This window comes from Bufo gargarizans, chromosome 1, assembly GCF_014858855.1.
Source record: "Bufo gargarizans isolate SCDJY-AF-19 chromosome 1, ASM1485885v1, whole genome shotgun sequence".
Lineage (NCBI taxonomy): Eukaryota > Metazoa > Chordata > Amphibia > Anura > Bufonidae > Bufo > Bufo gargarizans.
The window spans coordinates 226,191,430-226,216,653 of NC_058080.1; the positions used below are offsets into that span (position 1 = coordinate 226,191,430).

The 25,224-nt window shown below is 42.4% G+C and overlaps 1 protein-coding gene across 4 annotated transcripts in view; it reads right to left on the reverse strand.

Moving 5' to 3' along the window:
* SEC24B (SEC24 homolog B, COPII coat complex component) overlaps window positions 1–25,224 on the reverse strand; it is an 80,147-nt gene that overhangs the window by 20,983 nt on the left and 33,940 nt on the right. For all 4 annotated transcript variants that reach the window (XM_044301944.1, XM_044301937.1, XM_044301929.1 and 1 more), the window contains 8 exons: window positions 24,494–24,603; window positions 22,394–22,506; window positions 21,536–21,654; window positions 13,939–13,994; window positions 12,427–12,633; window positions 11,702–11,825; window positions 5,833–5,991; window positions 2,662–2,835 (listed from right to left, as the gene is read on the reverse strand). In XM_044301944.1, coding sequence (XP_044157879.1) covers window positions 2,662–2,835; window positions 5,833–5,991; window positions 11,702–11,825; window positions 12,427–12,633; window positions 13,939–13,994; window positions 21,536–21,654; window positions 22,394–22,506; window positions 24,494–24,603 — 1,062 coding nt within the window. The remainder of the gene's footprint in view (window positions 1–2,661; window positions 2,836–5,832; window positions 5,992–11,701; window positions 11,826–12,426; window positions 12,634–13,938; window positions 13,995–21,535; window positions 21,655–22,393; window positions 22,507–24,493; window positions 24,604–25,224) is intronic.

Below are 25,224 nucleotides of genomic sequence, written 5' to 3' on the forward strand. Positions count from 1 at the left end.
ACGTGGCCAGAGCTAGCCTTTTATGCCTTGGAGGTGCTGGCCTGCCCGGCAGCCAGCGTTTTGTCTGAACGTGTATTCAGCACGGCAGGGGGCGTCATTACAGACAAACGCAGCCGCCTGTCTACAGCCAATGTGGACAAGCTGACGTTCATAAAAATGAACCAGGCATGGATCCCACAGGACCTGTCCGTCCCTTGTCCAGATTAGACATTAACTACCTCCCCATAACCATATATTATTGGACTCCAGGGCACTTCCTCATTCAATCCTATTTTTATTTTCATTTTACCATTATATTGCGATGCTACCCAAAGTTGAATGAACCTCTCCTCTGCCTGTGTGCTAGGCCTAAATATATGCCAATGGACTGTTGCAGTGGTGGCTGACATGAAGCCTGATTCTCTGCTATGACATGCAGACTAATTCTCTGCTGACATGAAGCCAGATCGTCTGTTACGGGACCTCTCTGCTCTGCCTGTGTGCTAGGCCTAAATATATGCCAATGGACTGTTGCAGTGGTGGGTGACGTGAAGCCTCATTCTCTGCTATGACATGCAGACTGATTCTCTGCTGACATGAAGCCAGATTGTCTGTTACGGGACCTCTCTGCTCTGCCTGTGTGCTAGGCCTAAATATATGCCAATGGACTGTTGCAGTGGTGGGTGACGTGAAGCCTCATTCTCTGCTATGACATGCAGACTGATTCTCTGCTGTCATGAAGCCAGATTGTCTGTTACGGGACCTCTCTGCTCTGCCTGTGTGCTAGGCCTAAATATATGCCAATGGACTGTTGCAGTGGTGGGTGACGTGAAGCCTCATTCTCTGCTATGACATGCAGACTAATTCTCTGCTGACATGAAGACAGATTCTCTGTTACGGGACCTCTCTCCTCTGCCTGTGTGTGTGCTGGGCCTAAATATATGCCAATGGACTGTTGCAGTGGTGGCTGACGTGAAGCCTCATTCTCTGCTATGACATGCAGACTGATTCTCTGCTGACATGAAGCCAGATTCTCTGTTACGGGACCTCTCTCCTCTGCCTGTGTGCTAGGCCTAAATATATGCCAATGGACTGTTGCAGTGGTGGCTGACGTGAAGCCTCATTCTCTGCTATGACATGCAGACTAATTCTCTGCTGACATGAAGACAGATTCTCTGTTACGGGACCTCTCTCCTCTGCCTGGGTGCCGGGGCCTAAATATCTGAGAATGGACTGTTCCAGTGGTGGGTGACGGGAAGCCAGATTCTCTGCTATGGAACCTCTCTCCAATTGATTTTGGTTAATTTTTATTTATTTAATTTTTATTTTAATTAATTTCCCTATCCACATTTGTTTGCAGGGGATTTACCTACATGTTGCTGCCTTTTGCAGCCCTCTAGCCCTTTCCTGGGCTGTTTTACAGCCGTTTTAGTGCCGAAAAGTTCGGGTCCCCATTGACTTCAATGGGGTTCGGGTTCGGGACGAAGTTCGGATCGGGTTCGGATCCCGAACCCGAACATTTCCGGGATGTTCGGCCGAACTTCTCGAACCCGAACATCCAGGTGTTCGCTCAACTCTACCCGTCGCCTCTCCTGACTTGTTAGTTTTAGTAACTACTTGTATTCCCAATGTAATAACAATTCTGAAGCATCGATTCTTAGGACTCTATGCTGCGTCATTTCTTTATTATTCCTACTAGAACCTTATGCATTACTACCACCCTGCTATAAAAGGTCCATCTGGGTGTTACCAGTTGTGGGTGCAGCACCGATTGGATAGAGTCAGACTGAGACACACCCCCCAACCATCTGGACCTTTATAGCAGACTGGTGGAACTTTATTCATAAACTTCTAGTAGGAATATTAAAAGAATGTCACACTATGGAGTAATAAGAATAGATGTTCAGGAATTGTTATTACCAGAGGAATGCAAATGGTTACTGAAACTGACGTGAAGAGAGGCGACAGGTTCTCTTTAATGCATGTAAACACAAATGATTAGGAATAAAATGCAAGTAATCCACACTGCTCTACTGAAAGGCAATCAGTGACCAGTGACCTGCCTATTGAACTGTTTACATAGACATGCAGCTGTAATTCACCCTATTAAAAATGTTTTTCTTTAGTTGATCCGAGACTCCATTCCAGAGTTATGATACTTTTCCTTAATATGAAAGTTAGGCCTTTGGTGCAATGAGGGCGTCGCCATTGCTCTTGTAGCACCCAAGTTTCAATTCTTTCTGGGGACAGCCCTTCCCTGGCAGCTTTGACAGGGACTGGCAAAGCAGCGAGGTAAAGACAGGCCACAAAAAGGAGAGGAGCAACAATAGCAGTGGTGACGCCCTCATTGCACCAAAGGCCTAATGGCTTATTAAGAAAAAGTATCAAGCTCTAAGAATGGAGACGCATAACAAAAAAAAAAAAAAAAAGTTTTTATTAGGTTAAATGCAGCAATGTGACTATGCAAACAGTTTCATAGAGAGGTCACCGGTTACAGATTCTTTTTAAACAAGGAACATTAAATGATAATTCAAAAGGGGATATAAAAAAAAAAAAAAAAAAAAAAAAAAGGTCATTTTTTGTGCATCTTTATCTGGCTAAATGTGCAGCCACAATAACATAAATGCACAAAACACTTTAGTTAATAAAACACTTGCAACAACCCACTAAACTGATGAATACCTTTGCTAGAAGTGTAAAGGAGGGCCACCTGACAGCATGCCAAGGAGGAGTCCGTCAGGCTTTCTTCTAAGGACATGTGTACTGCAAATCCAGCATCCTCAGTAATATTGGCAAGTGATAACAGGTCCGTTGATCGCACAAAAAAATTCCCATGAAACGTATGTATTGAGAGGCCTATATGTTTAATATAAAACACAGAGTAAAACATAAGCTACGCAACAAAAGCCAACATTAAATAGGTCCTCGTTATTACTATACAAACTGCACACATGGAAAATAAATAATCATTTATGTGCAAATGCCAAGGTAGGATGAGACACAGTCCGACACCTCCTGTTTGGGAAACAGTAGAGCGCGCCAACGCTTGCTGTTTCAGTAGCTCCCATTGTGGTGCATGAGAGCTACAGAAACAGTGTGGCACAAGCGATACCGTTTCAGAGTTAGGGAGAAAGCATAGCTTGTGTGACACGCTGTTTCCGTAAGTCTCAAGCACTGCAATGGGAGCCACTGAAACAGCAAGCGCAGAAGGGATCTACTGTATCCTAGCCGGCTGGTGGTCGAGTCTGTGTCTCATCTCTCCTGAGAGGAGACCAACCCTTTCACATGAGAGGTCACTAAAGGCTATGATCACACATCAGGTTAAGATCCACATTGGCACATACGTCAAGTGAAAACATCCTAATATTCTTTAAAATTAACCTCCACCTTTTATCATGTAGTGAGTTCCATGGCATGTAGCCATAGACAGAAGTGCCAAGGATGAACTCTTCTGGCACATTGTGCACTTTTATTGTTAGGTGTTGTGCATCTAGGGCTCTACTTGGTTCAGAAAAAGCTCGGAAAGTGCTTGGTGGAATTTTCATAAAGTGCCTACTTTGAGAAAAAAGTATGTCAAAAGTGTAAAAACTGATCAAAAGGGAAAGACTAGAGGGTGCGTACTATCTTATGGAACTCAATGCATAACAGCATGAGGTTAGTCTCTCCCTCTAGTGGCGGTTTCAGGCATGTTATGTTATTTAGTTATGACTAGTGTTGAGCCAAGCGAGCTTTGGATGCTTCATCCGAAGTCGCTTCTTTCAAAACTTCAGAATCCTGCACGGAGATCCATCGTCATACAGTATTAGAATGTATGGGCTCCGATGAGCTGAAGTTAGTTATTCAAGAAGTTGTGCGAGACTTTGTTGAATAACTTCAGTAATTAATTATTAAAGTGGAATCCCTGGTTTAAATGAATAAACATTGAGATCCAGTGTATCACAGTATGGAATTAAACACTGGATATGGCAAGGAATGAATAGCAATCATTTTGACACTTTAATAAAACAGCTTTGTGGAAAATCTCATTTGAATTGAGTGTCAGCTCCAATACTGGTTTCAAAGTCAGAATACCGCCATGTAGTACGAGTCCCCAGCTAGCCCACTCTAGTTTGATTGACGGTCCCTGAGAGTCAGTAGGGGAAGCTAGGTGCACCAAACAGAGTGGCCCCCACCTAGGGAGCCCTGACAAACTTATTTGCATAAAAATAAAAAAATTCTCAGGATAAGGCAATATTCTCACTGTATCTAAATCATGGAGCCACAAAATGCGTATGCGGACTGGGTGCATTTCACACTTTTTGTGAGCCCCACTGTAAAAAAGGCCTATTCTTGTCCGCACAGCTGCATGGATGTGGACAGGGCATTGATGAAAATTCTTGTGCTGTTTGCATTTTTTGCAACCCTATAGGAATGAATGGATCCGCATGCAATCCACAAAAAAATTTAATAAAAAAATGTGAATCAAAAATATAGTCATGTGAATAGAGCCTTAGAAGACCTGATTTTCACAGAAAAGGTATTGGTGTGCTTCAGGGCACCGGTATCCTTACGCTGAAATGGAATTCGGAGGTGACAGACTCCCTTTAGAAGGCATCCTCAGCAGACTCCTACTTATGAAACCTGTGCACTTGGTATCTGTGTTGGTCCCATTTTCATGTGTCCACATTACTGAGAAAAATGATGTTTGAATGTATGTAAATGAGCTTCTAGGAGCAATGGAGGTGTTGCCGTTAGGCCCCTTTCACACAGGTGAGAATTCCGCACGGGTGCAATGCGAGAGGTGAACGCATTGCACCTGCACTGAATACAGACCCATTCACTTCAATGAGGCTGTGTACATGAGCAGTGATATTCACGCATCACTTGTGAGTTACGTGAAAAATCGCAGCAAGCTCTATATTGTGCGTTTTCCACGCAACGCAGACCCTATAGAAGTGAATTGGGCTGCGTGAAAATCGCAAGCATCCACAAGCAAGTGCGGATGCGGTGCGATTTTCACGCATGGTTGCTAGGAGACGATCGGGATGGGGACCCGATCTTTATTATTTTACCTTATAACATGGTTATAAGGGAAAATAATAGCATACAGAATGCAGAATGCTTAGTAAAATAGTGATGGAGGGATTAAAAAATAAAAAAAACAATTAATAAACTCACCTTAATCCACTTGAACGCTCAGCCTGGCAGGTCTTTCTTTTTTTGATGAAAAGGACCTGGGGTGACATCACTGCGCTCATCACATGGTCCATCACCATGGTGATGGACCATGTGATGAGCGCAGTGACATCATCAAAGGTCCTTTAGTCAGGTCCTGAAGAAAGTAGTAAGAGGAGATCCGCTACGCGAGCAAGTGGAAGGGGTGAGTTAAATTTGTTTATTATTTTTAACCCCTCAATGGACATTTTACTAAGCATTCTGTATTAAGAATGCTATTATTTTCCCTTATAACCATGTTATAAGGGAAAATAATAAAATCTACACAACACTGATCCACAGTATTTCGGGCCTGGGTACCAAACATGACGATTTTTCTTACGCTCGTGCAAAACGCCACACGACACAGTGAAAACGTAATCACACCTGGTCCTGTCAAAGTGCAGAGGGTGCAGCACTTGCAAAGCCTGTGTGTAACGGTAACACCCCCATTGCTCCTGAAGGCTCATTTGCATTATATATATATATATATATATATATATATATATATATATATATATATATATACACAGTGATGCGGGCAGCACATATGAACATGGGACAAACACAGATGCCTTCAGCTGCCAAGCGCACATGTAACAGGTCAGCCATGAGACAAAATGACAGCATATGCTTCTTTATCACATTACAAGTACCTACCTTTTGTACATCGGATTCTCATGACTGCTTCAAAACCAATCTTTCGAGTAAGATAATGATCCAGATCTTGCTTTAATTTCTCAGCCTGAGCTGGATTGTGCTTTTGATGGAAGGATGGATAGTAATAGATGCAGCCGGCAGAGTACTTTGAAACACAAGCTGGAAAACACAGAACACAATATTACAGTACGGTCCAGGGTTAAGGCTCACATCTACTGCTACAGTATTTTGTATGGCCAAATATTGGTAACCATGTAAGAAACCCAATGGACCCTATTAAAGCTAATGGTGTGGCCAGAATTGTGCAGTCAATGTGAATCTAGCCCTAGACATTCATGTGGACACACAGTATCTCACAAAAGTGAGTAAACCCCTCACATTTTTGTAAATATTTTATTACATCTTTTCATGGGACAACACTGAAGAGATGACACTTTTATACAATGTACAGTAGTCCGTGCACAGCTTGTATAACAGAGTAAATTTGGTGTGCCAAATAACTCAACATGCAGCATGTCTAAACCACTGGCAACAAAAAAGTGAATACACCCTAAGGGAAAATGGCCAAATTAGGCCCAATTAGCCATTTTTCCTCCCCGGTGTCATGTGACTCGTTAGTGTTACAAGGTCTCAGGTGTAAATGGGGAGCAGGTGTGTTAAATTTGGTGGTATCACCCTCACACACTGGTCATTGGAAGTTCAACATTGCACCTCATGGCAAAGAACTGTGAGGATCTGAAAAAAGAATTGTTGCTCTACATAAAGATGGTCTGGGCTATAAGAAGATTGCCAACACCACAAAACTGAGCTGCAGCACGCTGGCCAAGACCATACAGCATTTTAACAAGACAGGTTCCACTCAGAGCAGGCCTCAGCATGTTCGACCAAAGTTGAGTGCACATGCTCAGCGTCATATCCAGAGGTTGTCTTCTCAAAATAGACATACAAGTGCTGCCAGCATTGCTGTAGAGGTTAAAGGGATGGATGGTCAGCCTGTCAGTGCTCAGACCATACGTGGCACACTGCATCAAATTGGTCTGCATGGCTGTTGTCCCAGCAGGAAGCCTCTTCTTAAGAAGATGCACAAGGAAGCCTGCAAACAGTTTGCTGAAGACAAGCAGACCAAGGGCATGGATTACTGGAACCACGTCCTGTGGTCTGATGAGACCAAGGTAAACTTATTTGGTTTAGATGGTGTCAAGTGGGTGTGGTGGAAACCAGGTGAGGAGGACAAAGACAAGTGTGTCCTGCCTACAGTCAAGCATGATGGTGGCAGTGTCATGGTTTGGGGTTCCACGAGTGCTGCCAGCTGTGGGGAGCTACAGATCTTTGAGGGAACCATGAATGAACTAACTTTTGTGAGATACTGTACAATAAGTGTCTGAAGTGCCTTCATCTGAGGAAAACAGGAATTTTGTTGTACTTTTTATTTGCTTTATAAAGGATTTCTGCAATTTATAACTGAACATCACAGCACCACCTACTTGCATGACCACCACTATCCCCCCACCTTCCCTTGTTAGCCACATACACAGAAATCAAAGTCCCCTCCATATTAAGGGTCCATTCACACGTCCGCAATTTCGTTCCACAGATTGCGGACCCATTCATTTCTATGGGGCAGCACGATGTGCTGCCCGGACCAGGAATTGCAGGCCCACACTTCTGGGTCTGCAATTCTGTTCCCGAAAAAAATTGAACATGTCCTATTCTTGTCCGCAATTGCGGACAAGAACAGGTATATTCTATTAGTACCGGCAATGTGCGGTCCTCAAAATGTGGAACGCACATTGCCGCTGTGAGTGTTTTGCAGATCCGTGGATCCACAAAACACGTTGCGGACGTGTGAATGGACCCTTAAGGGGATTGTCTCCCTTAAGCAAATCGCATTTATCATTTAGAGAAAGTTAATACAAGACACTTACTAATGTATTGTGAATATCCATATTGCCTCTATTTCTGGATGGATTCATTTTTCCATCATATTATACACAGCTGGTTTCCATGGTTATGACCACTCTGCAATCCTGCAGCGGTGGTCGTGCTTGCACACTATAGGAATAAATGCTTGCCTGTGTACACGGTCGTGCACCTGGCCACCAAAGAAGTTGATTCTTTTTTATATAGCATGAAAGCATTGCCACTTCTGCTGGATTGCAGGGTGGTCATAACCATGGCAACAAGCAGTGTATAATGTGATGGAAAAATGAAATCAGCCAGCAAAGAAGGCAATATGGACAATAATAATACAGTAGTAAGAGGCTTGTATTAACTTTCTCTACATAATAAATGCCATTTGCTGAAGTGACACAGCCCCTTTGAGGACTGATTCATACACAGCGTTTGATCTGGGAAACACGGGCCATGTGTTAGCCGCACCTCAGATGCGGCTATCCTGACCCGAACTGACTGCATCATAGTGATTTATGGTACAATCAGTACCTATCTGATTGCGGGTCTATAATACTGTACTGAAATGATGATGCGAGTACAGTACAACAGACCCACGATCAGATAGAAACTGACTAACAGAAATTACTTTGACAAAGTCAGTTTGGGGCAGAGGAGCTGCGGTTGGTCTGAGAGATGTGGCCAACACATGGTCCGTGTTTCCCGGATCATGCGCAGTGGTGTGAATCCGCACTAATGTCTGTTAATGGCGCACAGTTGGACCTGCCATTAACTTCTGTCAGTTCTCTACGGCATCCTTCATACATAGTTTTCTGCCCACACCTACGTTATGCTGGGTTTAAAAAAATAAAAAAACTCAAAGAATGCATTTTTGGGCCTTTAATACATTTCTATATTGACTTTAAAAGGAATTTGTCACCAGTTTTATGGTATCTTAACTAAGGGCAACAAACTAGTGACAGATCTCCTCAGCCAAATGCTGGGTCACTTTCTTTCACTGATCCAGCCATTTTGCTAAAATCTTGTATTGAACAGGTCCAATGCATAATGATGAGTCCTCCTGGCTTTCCCCACCCACCTGCTGCCGATTCATATGGAAACAACCCGTCAGCGGCAGGAGGGCGGGGAGAGCCGTGAGCTCATGAATATGAGGCCTTGATGTGCTGGAGCTGTTAGGATTTAAGAGTGAGCAGCAGAAAACTGCTGACAGATTCCCTTTAGGGTGCATTCAGAGGTCCGTAGTGTTTTGCGGTCCGCAAAACACTGATGCCGCACATCGCCGGCACTTAATAGAGGATTCCTATTCTTGTCCGCAGCTCCGGACAAGAATAGGACATGCTCTATTTTTTTGCGGACCCGCTGACCGGAAATGCGGATGCGGACAGCACACTGTGTGCTGTCCGCATCTTTTCCAGCACCATTGATAATGAATGGGTCCGCACCTGTTCTGCATAACGGATCCGGACCCATTCTACGGACATCTGAATGGACCCTTAAGATAATATGTGGCCACAGTTATTTGAAAAAAAAAAAAAACACACTAGAGGGGGGAAAAAAAAAAAAAAAAAAAAAAGTCCAATAAATGTGACGTATTGTTAGGGTCCATTCACACGTTCATATGTGTTTTGCGAATCCGCAAAACACGGACACTGGAAATGTACGTTCCGCATTTTGCGGACCGCACATCGCCGGCACTCTCATAGAAAATGCCTTTACTTGTCCGCAATTGTCCGACATATTCTATTTTTTTGCAGAACAGAAGTGCGGATCCGCAAATGCGGACAGCACATTCCGGCCCACTGGAAATGAATGGGTTCGAACCTGTTCCGCAAAATTGCAGAACGGATGCGGACCCATTTTGCGGACGTGTTAATGGATCCTTAATGTGCCTGGCACAGCTGCACAGGTCAGATAAAGTATGGTGTTCATCCCAAACATTATATTTTTCAATGAATTTAGGTTATAAAACTGCCATAAATCCACTGAGTAATCTCCAGTGAGCTCCATATCGCACCAACAAAGTTCTACCTGCAGCAACCACTAGGGGGAGCTCAGTACATATGATAAGGAATAAACCTCTATTGCAGAGAGTTCTTCCTAGAGGAGGTTGCAGGAAATTCACTTGACTATGTCAGAAAGCAGTGAAAGCTTTCCCCCCAACCTAGGGGACTAAACTAGTCTTTTCTGTGGGATTCAAACTGGTTAATGGTCTGTGCCAAGGGAAATCGGCTGGCCCAAGAATAGTGTAATGGATTCACTAAGGGATGTAGCCCGTGGAACTCTTATCAACTATCTCCTGGGGGGGGGGGGGGGTTGTGTGTCCCTTATTGGTTTCCATACATACAACCCGTTAGGAGCATTTATTAAAGTGTCAGAAGGCTGTATAAGTATGATGAAACATATGGAGGGTGTAGACAAAATGTATTGTGCTTAACGGAATAGTCGCCAACAATACGGCTAACTTCATCAGTGCCTCTTTCCTTGCAGTCTGTAAAAATCATGCTTTTCATGACTCAATCAGAATATTAGCAGGTAGACATTTAGGCATGAAAACCTAAATGGAGAATATGTAATAATTCAGTACAATTTGCACACTCCGGGGTAGATGTGTCAAACTGGTGTAAAGTAGAACTGGCTTAGTTTCCCATAGCAACCAATCAGATTTCACCTTTCCTTTGAAAAAGGAAAAGGTGGAATTTGGTTGCTATGGGCAACTAAGCCAGTTCTACTTTACACCAGTTTGACACATCTACCCCTTCATGTTCATTAACCACTTAATTCCTTTCACAGTATACCACTATATATAGTTCTGTCATAAGTTTGCAGTGGTGAAAACTGCATTGTATACACTGCCATAGGTCACGCTGGCTGTAGAACTGTGTCCAACCCCACTCCTCCAACTCTTCTATAAACACGCATGCCTGGACCGGCCAAGCATGCATCATTTATTTCAATAGGAGGAACACAGAGCAGGGATGCCCAAACTGCGGCCCTCCAGCTGTTGTAAAACTACAACTCCCAGCATTCCTGGACAGCCTACAGCAGGGATGCTTAAAAGGAACCCGACACCTTCAACAAACATCCCAAGCCGGCAGCAGTACGTCTGTAAAAATCATTTTCTTCCTGCAGGCAGAGAAGCAGAAGCCGTAAAAACGTTCTTCAATCCCCTGCCGGCGCGCTTCTCTAGTCAGGCTTGAAGTCACGGAGGCAGCGGCCTCCTTGCTACAAGTCACGGTAACCACGCCCCCTTCCCTGCCCCTTCGCTATGACTGACAGCGCTCATGTACTACAGTTCGGCTGGCTTTGCCGAACTGCCGGCTGTCAATCACAGCGAAGGGCAGGGAAGGGGGCGTGGTTGCCGTGACATGAATTAAGGATGCCGCTGCCTCCGTGACTTCAAGCCTGACTAGAGAAGCGCGCCGGCAGGGGATAATAGAACGTTTTTACAGGTTTTGCTTCATCAGCCTGCAGGAAGAAAATGATAGTTACAAACATGCTGCTGGCTACTCTAAGGTACTGCTGCCGGCTTGGGATGTTTGTTGGAGGTGACAGGTTCCCTTTAACCTGCAGCCCTCCATCTGTTGTAAAACTACAACTCCCACCATGTCCTTCTGTAGGCTGTTCAGGACTGCTGGGAGTTGTAGTTTTGCAACAGCTGGAGAGCCACAGGTTGTGCATGCCTGGCCTACAGCTATTAAGGCATGCTGGGAGTTGTAGTTTTGCAACATCTGGAGGACCACAGGTTAAGCATCCCTGACAGAGGAACAAAGAGTCCAACTTGTTAGATTATCTCCTATTGCAGACATCACAGGAAGAAAGTTCTGGAAATTTTTGAGAACAGGTGACAAAGAACCCATTGCCAGTTTTCCATTTTCAAACACCAGAGGTGTGTGTAACATTGTACGATTTTGCAATCGCATAGAATAGAAAAACAAAAAATTGCAACATGGTGACAAACCTAGCGACGCCAAATCAGAATACTGAGAACTCAAAAGAAACAAATCCACAGCCGTTTGATGTCCGGAGCAATCCAAAGCCAACTTTTTATAGAAATCAGTGGCGGGGCCCAAATGCTGTATTCCCTGAAAAATACAAAACAAAAAAACACTGCAATATTTGATGAAAATGAAGTACCATCACCCTTAAAGGGGTTGTCTGGGAATAATTAGCTTTAACGGAAATCCCTTTACCTATATTGCCTACTGAGAGATTCATATTTAACCTGCTCCCCGATGCTCCAGTCTTGTGTGCTGGATCGCGCGCCTCCATCTTCTGGTCCGGTATGGAATGGCTTCAGCGCTGATATGTTTCCCAAGTGACACATCACTGTTGAAGCCAGCCATTGGTTGCAGAGGCACAGGTGAGCATGCCCATGGGGGGGGGGGGGGGGGGGGGGGGGGGAACACACCCGGGACTGGGCTATGGATGAATGGGAGTCAGCGAGCATTGGGGAGCAGGTAATTGTGAATCTCTCGGTAGGCGATGCATGATAGGGGCCCCTCAAGAAAACTCCTTTAAAGAAATACAATCACATAAAACATTCTTTATTACCACAGGCGCCTTAACTATTGGTATTCCCTACATTCTGTACGTACGGTACATGTGAACTGTGTACATCAGAGTTATTTTTCACACTTCTCACAACAAAATGTTCGAGTGCAATACGCACAATGGACACTGTACCTTTAAGCTGGATCTTTGGTTGGGATCTTCTCTAGACTGTAAAAGTCCCGCTCCTACAGATGGTAGCTGAGTCTGAAATACTGATATCCGTCCTCCAGTGGGAGACATCAGTTTGCACGCCCCTTGAAGAGCAGGACCCAGGGCACTGTGCGTTTCCCTTGTGCTGGTAAACATTCCCGGTAAGGCAGTCAACAGATCCTTGATCAGCTAAGCAACAAAATGTCAAAGTAAAAAATTAGCTATAGAGGATACTATATTACACTCCCACAGTCCCAGTCATCAGAGAGGCCAGTACTTTTTCCTATAGTGTGCAAGCATGACCACCGCTGATGGATTGCAGGGTGGTCATAACCATGGAAACAAGCAATATATAACATGATGGAAAAATAAATCCAGCCAGCAAAGGAAGGATATGGACAATCACAATACATTAGTAAGTGCCTGGTATTACCTCTCTCTACATGATAAATGCCACTTGCTGAAGTGACACAACCCCTTTAATCACACTATGAAAAACGCATGTACATGTATTGCACAAAGCATCTGTCCTTGTACTATGTTTCTGCAGATTTCCATTTCATCTGAATAGGACCAGCAGAAATCGATGCACATCAGGTGTATGGAATGGATTTTTCAGTCACAGAAGTTTCTGCAACAATTATGATGCATGACTGTACTCTTAGTGCCATTTTAAAAATGGGCAGATGACAAGGACAATTATTGGGAACAAATGTTCATACAAATGCCAATACCCGATATCTGACCCATGTAAAGGTGCGGATCACCCAACGGGCAAGCCAACACTTCAGCCATGTGCCACCAAAAACCATAATAAAAATAATAATAAAAATTCAGGAAATCACATTGTATGATTTCTAAAGAATTTGTCTTGCACTGCTGAACATAAGTCCTGGCTGGGTCTTCCAACATGACAACGACCCGAAGCACACAGCCAGGATAACCAAGGAGTGGCTCCGTAAGAAGCATATCAAGGTCCTGGAGTGGCCTAGCCAGTCTCCAGACCTAAATCCAATAGAACATGGAGGAAGCTGAAACTCCATGTTGTCAGCGACAGCCCCGAAACCTGACAGATCTAGAGGAGATCTGTGTGGAGGAGTGGGCCAAAACCCCTGTTGCAGGGTGTGCAAACCTGGTCAAGAACTACAGGAAACGTTTGACCTCTGTAATTGCAAAGACTTCTGTACCAGATATTAACACTGATTTTCTCAGGTGTTCAGATACTTATGTTCAGCAGTGCAAGACAAATACATTCTTTAAAAATCATACAATGTGATTTCCTGAATTTTAATTTTTTTATTCTGTCTCTCAGTGTGGGAATGCACCTACAATCTGAATTTCAGACTTCCCCATGATTTCTAAGTGGGAGAACTTGCAAAATCGCAGGTGTTCAAATACTTCTGTTCCTCACTGTAATACTCCTCCCATATGGTTTGCATGAGTATTTAAATTGTAAAAAACAAAAACAAAAAAAAACACCACAACAATGCTCACCTCCAAGCTGTCATGAAGATTTACAAGTAAGCCATCAGGTGTAGGCAAGAATATTTCTGAAAGAAAGTGGAAAAGGTCCTTTAAGCTACAAGTCAGCATTGGGAAACCGTTAAGTATGCTTCCCTTTACAGGTCTGCCCAGGAACCAGGGGAGGGAGGGATTTGCACCCCCAAAAAAACAAAAAACAAACAAACGTGCACAACCCTATTAAAGAGGACCTGTCACCACTCCTGAGAATCCCGTTTTAATAGCTTCATGCATTCACCATGTAATAACAATTCTGGAGCATCTATTCTTATAGCTCTATGTTCTATGAATGAATTGCCAGCAGTCTGCAGTAAGGGTACAAAGGAGTGGTAACCAGTTGGGGGGTGTACCTGTACAGTCTGACAATGACAGCACTAATTGGACAGAGTGAGACTGTGCAGGGACATGCCCCCCAAAACTAGTTACCACCCTTACTGCAGACTGCTAGCATTTCATTCATAACTTCTAGCAGGTATAATAAAGGAATGGCACAACATAGAGCCATAAGAATAGAAACATGAACGTCAGGAGAGGTGAAAGGTCCTTCTTTAAATCCACCTCCCTCAGCTGAACTTGTTCCTGTCTGTACAGCAAAGCTGACAAGTGAGAAGCGCCACCATTTTTTTTAAGATAAAAACAAATGTGAGATTCTAATGGATACCTCACCCTTTCAACTACTGTTCCCAAATTCTATTTCTTGTTTCCCAATAACCAGAGTCCGCTATGGTGCTTGCTGCTGGAATTATCAAAAATACAGGCAAAAGTAATGGTGGCGCCACTAGAAACATTTTAAAGGGGTATTCCACCAAAAGACATTTACAGAAAAACAAAATGTTTGATAGGTGGGGATCCTCATTTTGCAGTATGAGCTGGCCACAAAGGGGAGATAAAGCACACATAACCAGTTCTATACATTGTACTCTTCCTACAGGCTAATTATATAATACCACTAGGGATGAGCAAAACATCCGAAGTCGATTCGAAAAAAAAGTTTGTTACAATACTGTACGGAGCAGGAGCTCCATACAGTATTAGAATGTATTGGCTCCGATGAGTCGAAGGTACCACTTGAAACCGAACCAGAGTTTGGGAAATGATTTTTTACAGTACATATTTATTTATGAAGTTATTACCCAAAGTCTCGCGAGACTTCGGCTCATCGGAGCCAATACATTCTAATACTGTACGGAGCTCCTGCACCACACAGTAATCGAACAAAGTTTTATGCGAATCGCCTTTGGATGTTTCATTCGATTTGGATTTGCTCATCCCTAAATACCACCATTAAGAAACTTGGTTTACACCATTTCAGCCTGTGAATGACAGGTGCGCATATATATATATATATATATATATATATATATATATATATATATATATATATATATATATATATATATATATATATATATACACACACACACACACACACACACATACATATACATACACACACACACAGTACAGACCAAAAGTTTGGACACACCTTCTCATTCAAAGAGTTTTCTTTATTTTCATGACTATGGAAATTGTAGATTCACACTGAAGGCATCAAAACTATGATTTAACACATGTGGAATTATATACATAACAAAAAAGTGTGAAACAACTGAAAATATGTCATATTCTAGGTTCTTCAAAGTAGCCACCTTTTGCTTTGATTACTGCTTTGCACACTCTTGTCATTCTCTTGATGAGCTTCAAGAGGTAGTCACCTGAAATGGTCTTCCAACAGTCTTGAAGGAGTTCCCAGAGATGCTTAGCACTTGTTGGCCCTTTTGCCTTCACTCTGCTCGATTGGGTTCAGGTCCGATGACTGTGGAGGCCAGGTCATCTGACGCAGCACCCCATCACTCTCCTTTATGGTCAAATAGCCCTTACACAGCCTGGAGGTGTGTTTGGGATCATTGTCCTGTTGAAAAATGAATGATGGTCCAACTAAACGCAAACCGGATGGAATAGCATGCCGCTGCAAGATGCTGTGGTAGCCATGCTGGTTCAGTATGCCTTCAATTTTGAATAAATCCCCAACAGTGTCACCAGCAAAGCACCCCCACACCATCTCCTCCATGCTTCACGGTGGGAACCAGGCATATAGAGTCCATCCGTTCACCTTTTCTGCGTCGCACAAAGACACGGTGGTTGGAACCAAAGATCTCAAATTTGGACTCATTAGACCAAAGCACAGATTTCCACTGGTCTAATGTCCATTCCTTGTGTTCTTTAGCCCAAACAAGTCTCTTCTGCTTGTTGCCTGTCCTTAGCAGTAGTTTCCTAGCAGATATTCTACCATGAAGGCCTGATTCACACAGTCTCCTCTTAACAGTTGTTCTAGAGAGGTGTCTGCTGCTAGAACTCTGTGTGGCATTGACCTGGTCTCTAATCTGAGCTGCTGTTAACCTGCGATTTCTGGAGGCTGGTGACTCGGATGAACTTATCCTCCGCAGCAGAGGTGACTCTTGGTCTTCCTTTCCTGGGGCGGTCCGCATGTGAGACAGTTTCTTTGTAGCCGTTGATTGTTTTTGTGACTGCACTTGGGGACACTTTCAAAGTTTTCCCAATTTTTCGGACTGACTGACCTTCATTTCCTAAAGTAATGATGGCCACTTGTTTTTCTTTACTTAGAATTTGTATTATGGCAAGAAAAAAAAGCAGCTAACAGTCTATTCAATAGGACTATCAGCTGTGTATCCACCTGACTTCTCCACAACGCAACTGATGGTCCCAACCCCATTTATAAGGCAAGAAATCCCACTTATTAAACCTGACAGGGCACACCTGTGAAGTGAAAACCATTTCAGGTGACTACCTCTTGAAGCTCATCAAGAGAATGCCAAGAGTGTGCAAAGCAGTAATCAAAGCAAAAGGTGGCTACTTTGAAGAACCTAGAATATTACATATTTTCAGTTGTTTCACACTGTTTTGTTATGTATATAATTCCACATGTGTTAATTCATAGTTTTGATGCCTTCAGTGTGAATCTACAATTTTCATAGTCATGAAAATAAAGAAAACTCTTTGAATGAGAAGGTGTGTCCAAGATTTTGGTCGGTACTATATATATATATATATATATATATATATATATATATATATATATATATATATATATATATATATAATATATATAGACCTTAAATGTATATTGGTTGACCACATTCCTACTCCGCGGAGGGGTGGTAATAGACACGCCCTTCTCAAAAAATGTGAGATGCGATGGATTGCCAAACTTAATACAGTAAGACTACAGGCCCTGGTTATTGTCCTAGGTGATTGCACCTATGATTCTGCTCGTCTGCTCTTATTTGGAGTAATATGTGGTTGTGCCCCTTGTTCATAGAACAGGGTGATTTTATATCTTATACATTGTTTTTTATTACCCTCAGGACTATGGTGAACATTGTGCGCATTTACAGTAGGGGTGAACGATGGAAGGTCTATCCATTGTACTACCATGGGACTTATATATACATATTTTTCCATTCTTTTTTTAAGATCAAATTTTGCTTATGAATGTTTATATGGTTATGTTTTGGGCATAGCATAACACATGATCATGTTCTGTGCATAGCAGGACTTATGATTTGATCTTGTGTACAACAGGATCTTCTTAGATTGATTGATGCTTTTTTCTTTTTTTTTTTTACTTGTGTGTTTTTGGATCTGTATGCATGCATCTGATTACATATGATGGAGCCATGTGACATTGGGGGTATCTGATCGTTACATCCACGGGTTTAGATTCACATATGGATTGGCCTTTTTGAGCGATTGATCTCGGGGAGAGAGGTGACACTCTCTATGGATACAGATAGTGGGCCCCCGTAATCTAGAGGATGACCCCGGGTCTGCCATGTTGGATTTCCAGGAATGGTACCCAACAGACAGGGGGGATAACTCAGTTTGTGACTTTATGATGACAACATTAGTCACATGTCCTGAACTCCTCGTTTAGACTAGGGGGCCACTAAATAATCACTATACCGAGTCTAATATTGAACTGGAGAAGCGGCAAAATTTTCGCTTATCACATAATGCCTCTCCACATATAATAATGGTACTTCCAGTTATATATGGTCACTCATCTCCCTGAGGGATCGTTGACTCATGTATGTTGCCTTCCGGGTGATTCAATACATTGTGGAGTGCGATTAGTCTCTGCCAACATACTTGGTTGTTCTTATGCCTGTATTCATGATCTATCTTCTGATGATTTCATATTTTCGATACATGCAATGCAGCTTAGGAATTAAATGTATGTTTCATATGTATATTCACACCTTTGATATTGATATTAAATATACGAACATGGTTACCCATATGCTCGCAACATTACCGAACACTTGGATCTTCAGGTTGTTCATTCCAATCATGTGATATACCCAAGCACATGACCGGGGGAGTGATCACATGCTTGAAGGTCCTTAGACATGCGCACTTCAATGAACGACCAAAATGAGTGATCACGTGATTGAAAATCCCAGGAAGGTCCTTTGACATGCGCAATGGTATGCCCGAGACGCCGGCACCCATGAGTATTGACCCCACCGCACATTTCTGCAATCTTGTTCATCATTTTACTGAAGGTACACCTGTACACTCTAGTTGTTTATAGGATTGACACCTGAATTGATTATGATTGTTATTAAAGTATTGTCTTTGTATATTGTATGTCAGATCGGTTAGGGGTATTATTTACACTATATCACTGCACATGGATCTGAGATAAGAGCTGATTGTATTAACATATTGTTAGCACTGTTTGTATTACGATTTTTTATATATATTATTCTTAATGAATGTAATTTAACTATTGATTGTTTAATTATGAGATTGTGCTTAAATATGCACAGTGCACTGCCCACTATGTCACTGCTTGAGGAAAATCCCATTGAGAGGATTGAAACGTTGCATGCTTGGTGAATAAAGTTTTTTCATTTTTCTTACTACGTGGATGTGCTGCGGAATTCTTTTATTTTTTTTATATATATAGATTGTGTAGAATCAGGGCAGCACACCTGGTATCCGACCGATGGGTGCCAGCGGCGAAAACACCTTACCAAGGTGTACGATATAGAACAAGAAAGGCACCGCAGCACATCCGTAGGTGAAAAATTGTGGATCTTTATTCACCCTTGCGACGTTTCAGTCCTCTTACTGGGACTATTATCAAGTAAGAGGACTGAAACGTCGCAAGGGTGAATAAAGATCCACCATTTTTCACCTACGGATGTGCTGCGGTGCCTTTCTTGTTATATATATATATATATATATATATATATATATATATATATATATATATATATATATATATATATATATATATATATATATATATATATATATATATATAGCTAGCAAGCGAAGTTGTAACATCATTGCCCACAGATGGAGAAAATTACAATGAACTGGATTTTGAGGATGTGAAAATGAAGCTACTTAACATGAAAAGAAAAGAACACTGCCACATACTGCAGGGGTAATTGTGAGCAGTATCCCCCAGAAGGCTGTAGAACTGGCTATACACTGGTAACTTTTTGGATTTTGTACATGGAGGTCACTGCTAAATTTTTAACCTCTTCCTGACGCAGAGATTTTCTGTTTTCGTTCCCTGCCCTCCGGGAGTTATCTTTTTTAATTTTTCCGTTCACATAGCTGTACGAGAGCTTTTTTTTAGTTTTGCAGGACACTTTGCAGTTTCTAATGGTACCACTTAATATTGCATAGACTATAGTGGGAAGCTGGAAAAAAAATAAATTCCAAATAGGCTGTCAGTCAAGGAAAAGGGGGAGGTATTGGATCAGGTTCACAAGAGAGACCTGTGCCATGACTAAGACAGCCCTCGGGGAATGGGCCACCAAATTTGCATACCTGATTAAAATGTATTTTGTCAGCAATAAAAAAAATTGATGGGAACAAAAGACAAACGTTTGTGTCTCCGCAGGTTTTTGTCTCCTACCAAGTGCTGGGAGTTGTTTGGTAGGCATAATTCACTTTGCAGGCAACCATTAAAGAATAGCTATAATTTTCTGAAACTTGGAGTGTCTTGGTAAAATTTAAGAAGTATTGACCAATGAGGGTTTGAGTGCTCAGCACTGCACAGGGTGCACAGGTCCATAGGAAGACCATAGATTATTTATGAATGAGTACAGTGCTCAACGGAACGGAAAAGAAGAGGCACAGTGCTCAGCTAAACACCTCTGCCCCTTTGTTTTAGTGACAAAAGGTTCTGACATCACACATCTTAAATATATTACTTTGAGAAATGTTGAAAGGTGGGGACCAAGAGCTGTGCCCACCACTGATCTCTAAAATGAAGACTCTCTATAAATCTGAACGCTTACTCTGATCTCCAAGGAAACAAAAAACTAAGGGGCATAGTGCCAGTGTACTTCATTTCACCGGTGGGGGTCTCAGCACCTGGACCTACAAGGATCAAAACTTCTGACAAAGTTCACTAAAATGACAGGTTCCCTTTAAATACATGTTGTTGTACCCGTTTTCTTCTTCTGCTGCTAGAAAACCCTTAGGCCCCTTTCACACGGGCGAGTTTTCCGTGCGGGTGCGATCCGTGCGGCGAACGTATGGCACCCGCACTAAATCCTGACCCATTCATTTCTATGGGGCTGTGCACATGAGCGATGTTTTTAACGCATCACTTGTGCGTTCAGTTGAAATCGCAGCATGCTCTATATTGTCCGATTTTGACGTGACGCAGGCCCCATAGAAGTGAATGGGGTGTGTGAAAATCGGATGGCATCCGCAAGCAAGTACGGATGCCGTGCGATTTGCACGCATGGTTGCTAGGAGACCATCGGGATGGAGACCCGATCATTATTATTTTCCCTTATAACATGGTTATAAGGGAAAATAATAGCATTCTGAATACAGAATGCATAGTAAAACAGCGCTAGAGGGGTTAAAATAAATAAATAATTTAACTCACCTTAGTCCACTTGCTCGCGAAGCCAGCATCTCCTTGTGTCTCCTCTGCTGATGAACAGGACCTGGGGTGAGCTGCTGCATTAAATAGAGCTTAAGGACCTTCGATGGCGTCACTCCGGTCATCACATGGTCTTCACCATGGTAAAAGATCATGTGACGTACCATGTGATGACCGGAGTGACGTCATCGAAGGTCCTTAACCTGTATTTTATGGAGCAGCTCACCCCAGGTCCTGTTCATCAGCAGAGGAGACACAAGGAGATGCCGGGCTTCGCGAGCAAGTGGACTAAGGTGAGTTAAATTATTTATTATTATTTTTAACCCCTCTAGCGCTGTTTTACTATGCATTCTGTATTCAGAATGCTATTATTTTCCCTTATAACCATGTTATAAGGGAAAATAATACAGTCTTCAGAACATCAATCCCAAGCCCGAACTTCTATGAAGAAGTTCGGGTTTGGGTACCAAACATGCGCGATTTTTCTCACGCGAGTGCAACACATGACAATGTTTTGCACTCGCGCGGGAAAATCGCGCATTTTCCCGCAACGCACCCGGCTCTTATCCGGGCAAAAAAAAAAATGACGCCCGTGTGAAAGAGGCCTTACTCCTTCTCTCAACTTACCGTCTACATCAGACACAATCAGCATCTGTGGCTGAGAAAGACCTTCCTGTAAGTTGTAGAAATGCACAGTGCTATCAAATGTTATGAAGCCAATCTTTGTTCTTGAATCTCCACGTAACCTTAAAACAAAGGAGTAAAACAGTCAAACAGGTTATTACCCACATATTAATAACTATACATAAGTCTCAAACAGCAAATTAAATTGTATACAAACTTGTCTGTTCAAAGCATTGAAATATTACCATATTGATTGTATAGAGGGGTCTCATGGGTTACCTACACATTATGTAGGTGAGAGCAGACAGGCAACACCAACACTGAGAAATCAGTATGGATGCTACGTTGTATCCAATATTACACACAGGGAAAGGCAAGGGTCAGTTCACACTGAGTTCTTGGTGCCGATTTTGGAGCGTTTCTGCCTCAAAATCAGTTCCAAATCTGCTCTGAAAACCCCTCAAAACAGCCTCCCAATTATTTCAATGGGAAACAGCACTGGCTTCTTTTTTACACGTGTAAAAAAGAAGCAGCATTTCCTATCTTGGGGTAGAATCAGCGCTGAATCTCCCACCGAAATGAACAGGAAGCAGAAGCTCCAAATAAGTCCAAGAGTTTTTTGTGCATTTTCCGCACTTTTTGGCGCAGATCTGCTTCAAAAACCTCAAGCTGAAAATTCAGCTTTGCATTAAACCCATTGGTTAAAAAAACAAGCGTGTATTCCGTGCCGAAAAAGACACGTGTAGCCCACGTAGATTTTTTTAAGCATGTTTTTCAAAATCAGTCGTGTGAAGTGACCCTATTAAGGGTTCCTCAGCGAGGTTTACAGTCATTCAAATTGAGAACCAATGCCATACGTACTTGTCTAGATTATCCAAAAGTGACTGCGAGAAACACTGGAGATATCCCGACTCGACAGCATTGTATGATACATCCAGAACAAACAGATAAACTGCTGGAGGTGGAGGACGGAGCTATGGAGAACATCACGAACAAGAATCATTTATAGAGAAGACGGACAAGGGGGGAGAATAGTCATGAAGGGAATTTTTAAAGTCAGTTTTGTAGGCATCCACCCACATGGCTGTAATTTGCAAATACCACAAAAAGCTAACACTTCTGTCTTGAGATGTTGCTCCACATCCTACACCACCTCTTTAATGAAGACTGTGACCATTTTTGTTACTTTAAAAAGTTGCAGTTAATAAATCTGGTGTAAATCAATTTGACAGGATAACTACATCCACTTAACAAGACTGGAGTGAGAGGTGCAAAAAACTGAAAATTTAGCAAATTTATTTTGGGCAAATAAACCCCAAAAGACCCTTTTTAAAAGTCAGAATTCTGTGGTGGACAGCTTTATAAATTCCTCCCTTTGTCTTTTGTTTTTTCCCCAACATAAAACTGTAACAATCTCTTCATGGAAAGTAAAATAGTACAGCACCAAAATATCTTGATCTAGTCTACATACAAATCAATATGGGGTTTGGAAAAAAATACATTATGCCAGGATAGCAATAACTGTGATGTGATCTTGAAGGAAAACTGCACTTTAGTGTTTAGTAAGAACTCCAGATTATGCTGCCACACGTTATTTTTTTGGCTTGCAAAAAAATCGCTAGGACATTCTAGTGTCTTTTTTTTAGTCACCCAAATTTTTCTCCCCTTACAGTCTATGGGAAAACATTTGAGATAAAAAAAAAAAAATATATTTAAATAAAAAACTGTGTGATGTCTAAGGGTACTTTCACACTTGCGGCAGAGGATACCGGCAGGCAGTTCCATCGCCGGAACTGCATGCCGGATCCGGCAAGACAGACGCAAACGAATGGCATTTATCAGACGGATCAGATCCTAATCCGTATGACAAATGCATTGAAATGCCGCATCCGTCTCTCCGCTGTCATCCAGAAAAACGGATCCAGCATTTATTTTTTTCACATTTTTTGCGGTCTGAGCATGCGCAGACTGCAAAAACGGATCCGTTTTGCCAGAACACTTGGGGCCGGCATTAATGCATTTCGATGGGAAAAAATGCTGGATCCAGCATTCCGGCAAGTGTTCCGGAATTTTGGATGGAGATAAAACTGTAGCATGTATTATCTCCGTCCTGAAAAGGCAAAAAGACTGAACTGAAGACAACCTGATGCATCCTGAACGGATTGCTCTCCATTCAGAGTGAATTAGGATAAAACTGATCAGTTATTTTCCGGTATTGAGCCCCTAGGAGGGAACTCAACGCCAAAAAAGAATAACCCTAGTGTGAAAGTATCCTAATATTCCCCACAGGCTTTATTGCAACATCTGGTACTTTTTATCTTTGGACATGACAGGCCTGCCAGAGTGGGAGCCACTTATTCATTCATTTGCATTTAAGAATTTCTAATAGATTATAACAAAATGGAAAGGATGATTGACAGCATGCACCTATTACACATGTCCGCCCCACACAAAAACTCAGTCATCTTCATTCCATCCATGAAAGCAGACTTGGTTTTTATGGAATATAAACATTAGAACAAACCTAATAAAAGGTGTTATCCCATGAAAAACCTAGTAATAAATGTACAATTACCGGGGCCCCTACAGGCACCAGAGTGGGGGACCAATGCCTCGCGTTCTGGAGAAGTTTGGATGAAGTGATACTCATGCCTGCACCCTGCTGCTCTATTCAAGGTTTATGGGATTGATGGGGGAAGAGGTTCTGAGTGGAACCCATTACTGGGCATACGGACAAGTAACGGCCTGAGTAATGGAGCGATTATAGTAAAGAATTACAGGGAGGACAAGTTATATTTTCAAGTGTGACCTCTAAAATAAAACACTGTGCAATAATGTATTTAGCATTTCACATCTGGGTACATACAAACCATATTTTAATTAGAATCCATCACTTTGCAGAAAACAGATACAATATCATGCACAAGAGCTGGATTACAAGCAAGGTGAACACAATCTTACCATGTAATCCGATGAAGCAGTAAATTCCACTGAAGAGTTCAGCACCTCAGGTCGTTTATGTGGCTCCCCATAGGATCGAGTGACTGGATTGTACATAAACTCTTCTGGAACTTTGAATAAAAATATCACAAGTCATACTAAAAGGCAATAAAGGCCAAGTAAAAAAACAACAAGCAAATAACTAAGGGTGCAGGCACACAGTGCAGTTCTGACAGGCATTCGGGATGCAGTTTTCAATTCGGCCATTTTTGCAGCCTCGTTACACCCGGATGTTCTGCATAGTCGGAATGATTTAAGTAATTTTTGCTAGCTACAATAAAAAACGGCATCCTGAATGCATGTCAGAACTGCACTGTGTGCCAGCACCATAACTGAGGCTCTGAAGGTTCACACAGGACAATGATGGGGGTCATTATCAGGAAAGAACATTCCTGATAACTGCCCTGTGTAAAGGTGGCGTCAATCACCAGATAAACGAGCAAGCATTTAGTCATCGGGTGAAAGCATTGCTGCCATGGTCACATACATTATCATTGCTGGGCAGGCGATTGAACTGTCTAAACGAGGCATGTCCAAACTGCGGCCCTCCAGCTGTTGCAAAACTACAACTCCCAGCATGCCTGGATAGCTTACAGCTATTAGGGCATGCTGGGAGTTGTAGTTTTGCAACAGCTGGAGGGCCGCAGTTTGGACATGCCTGGTCTAAACAGTGGTTCTCTATGGAAATGAGC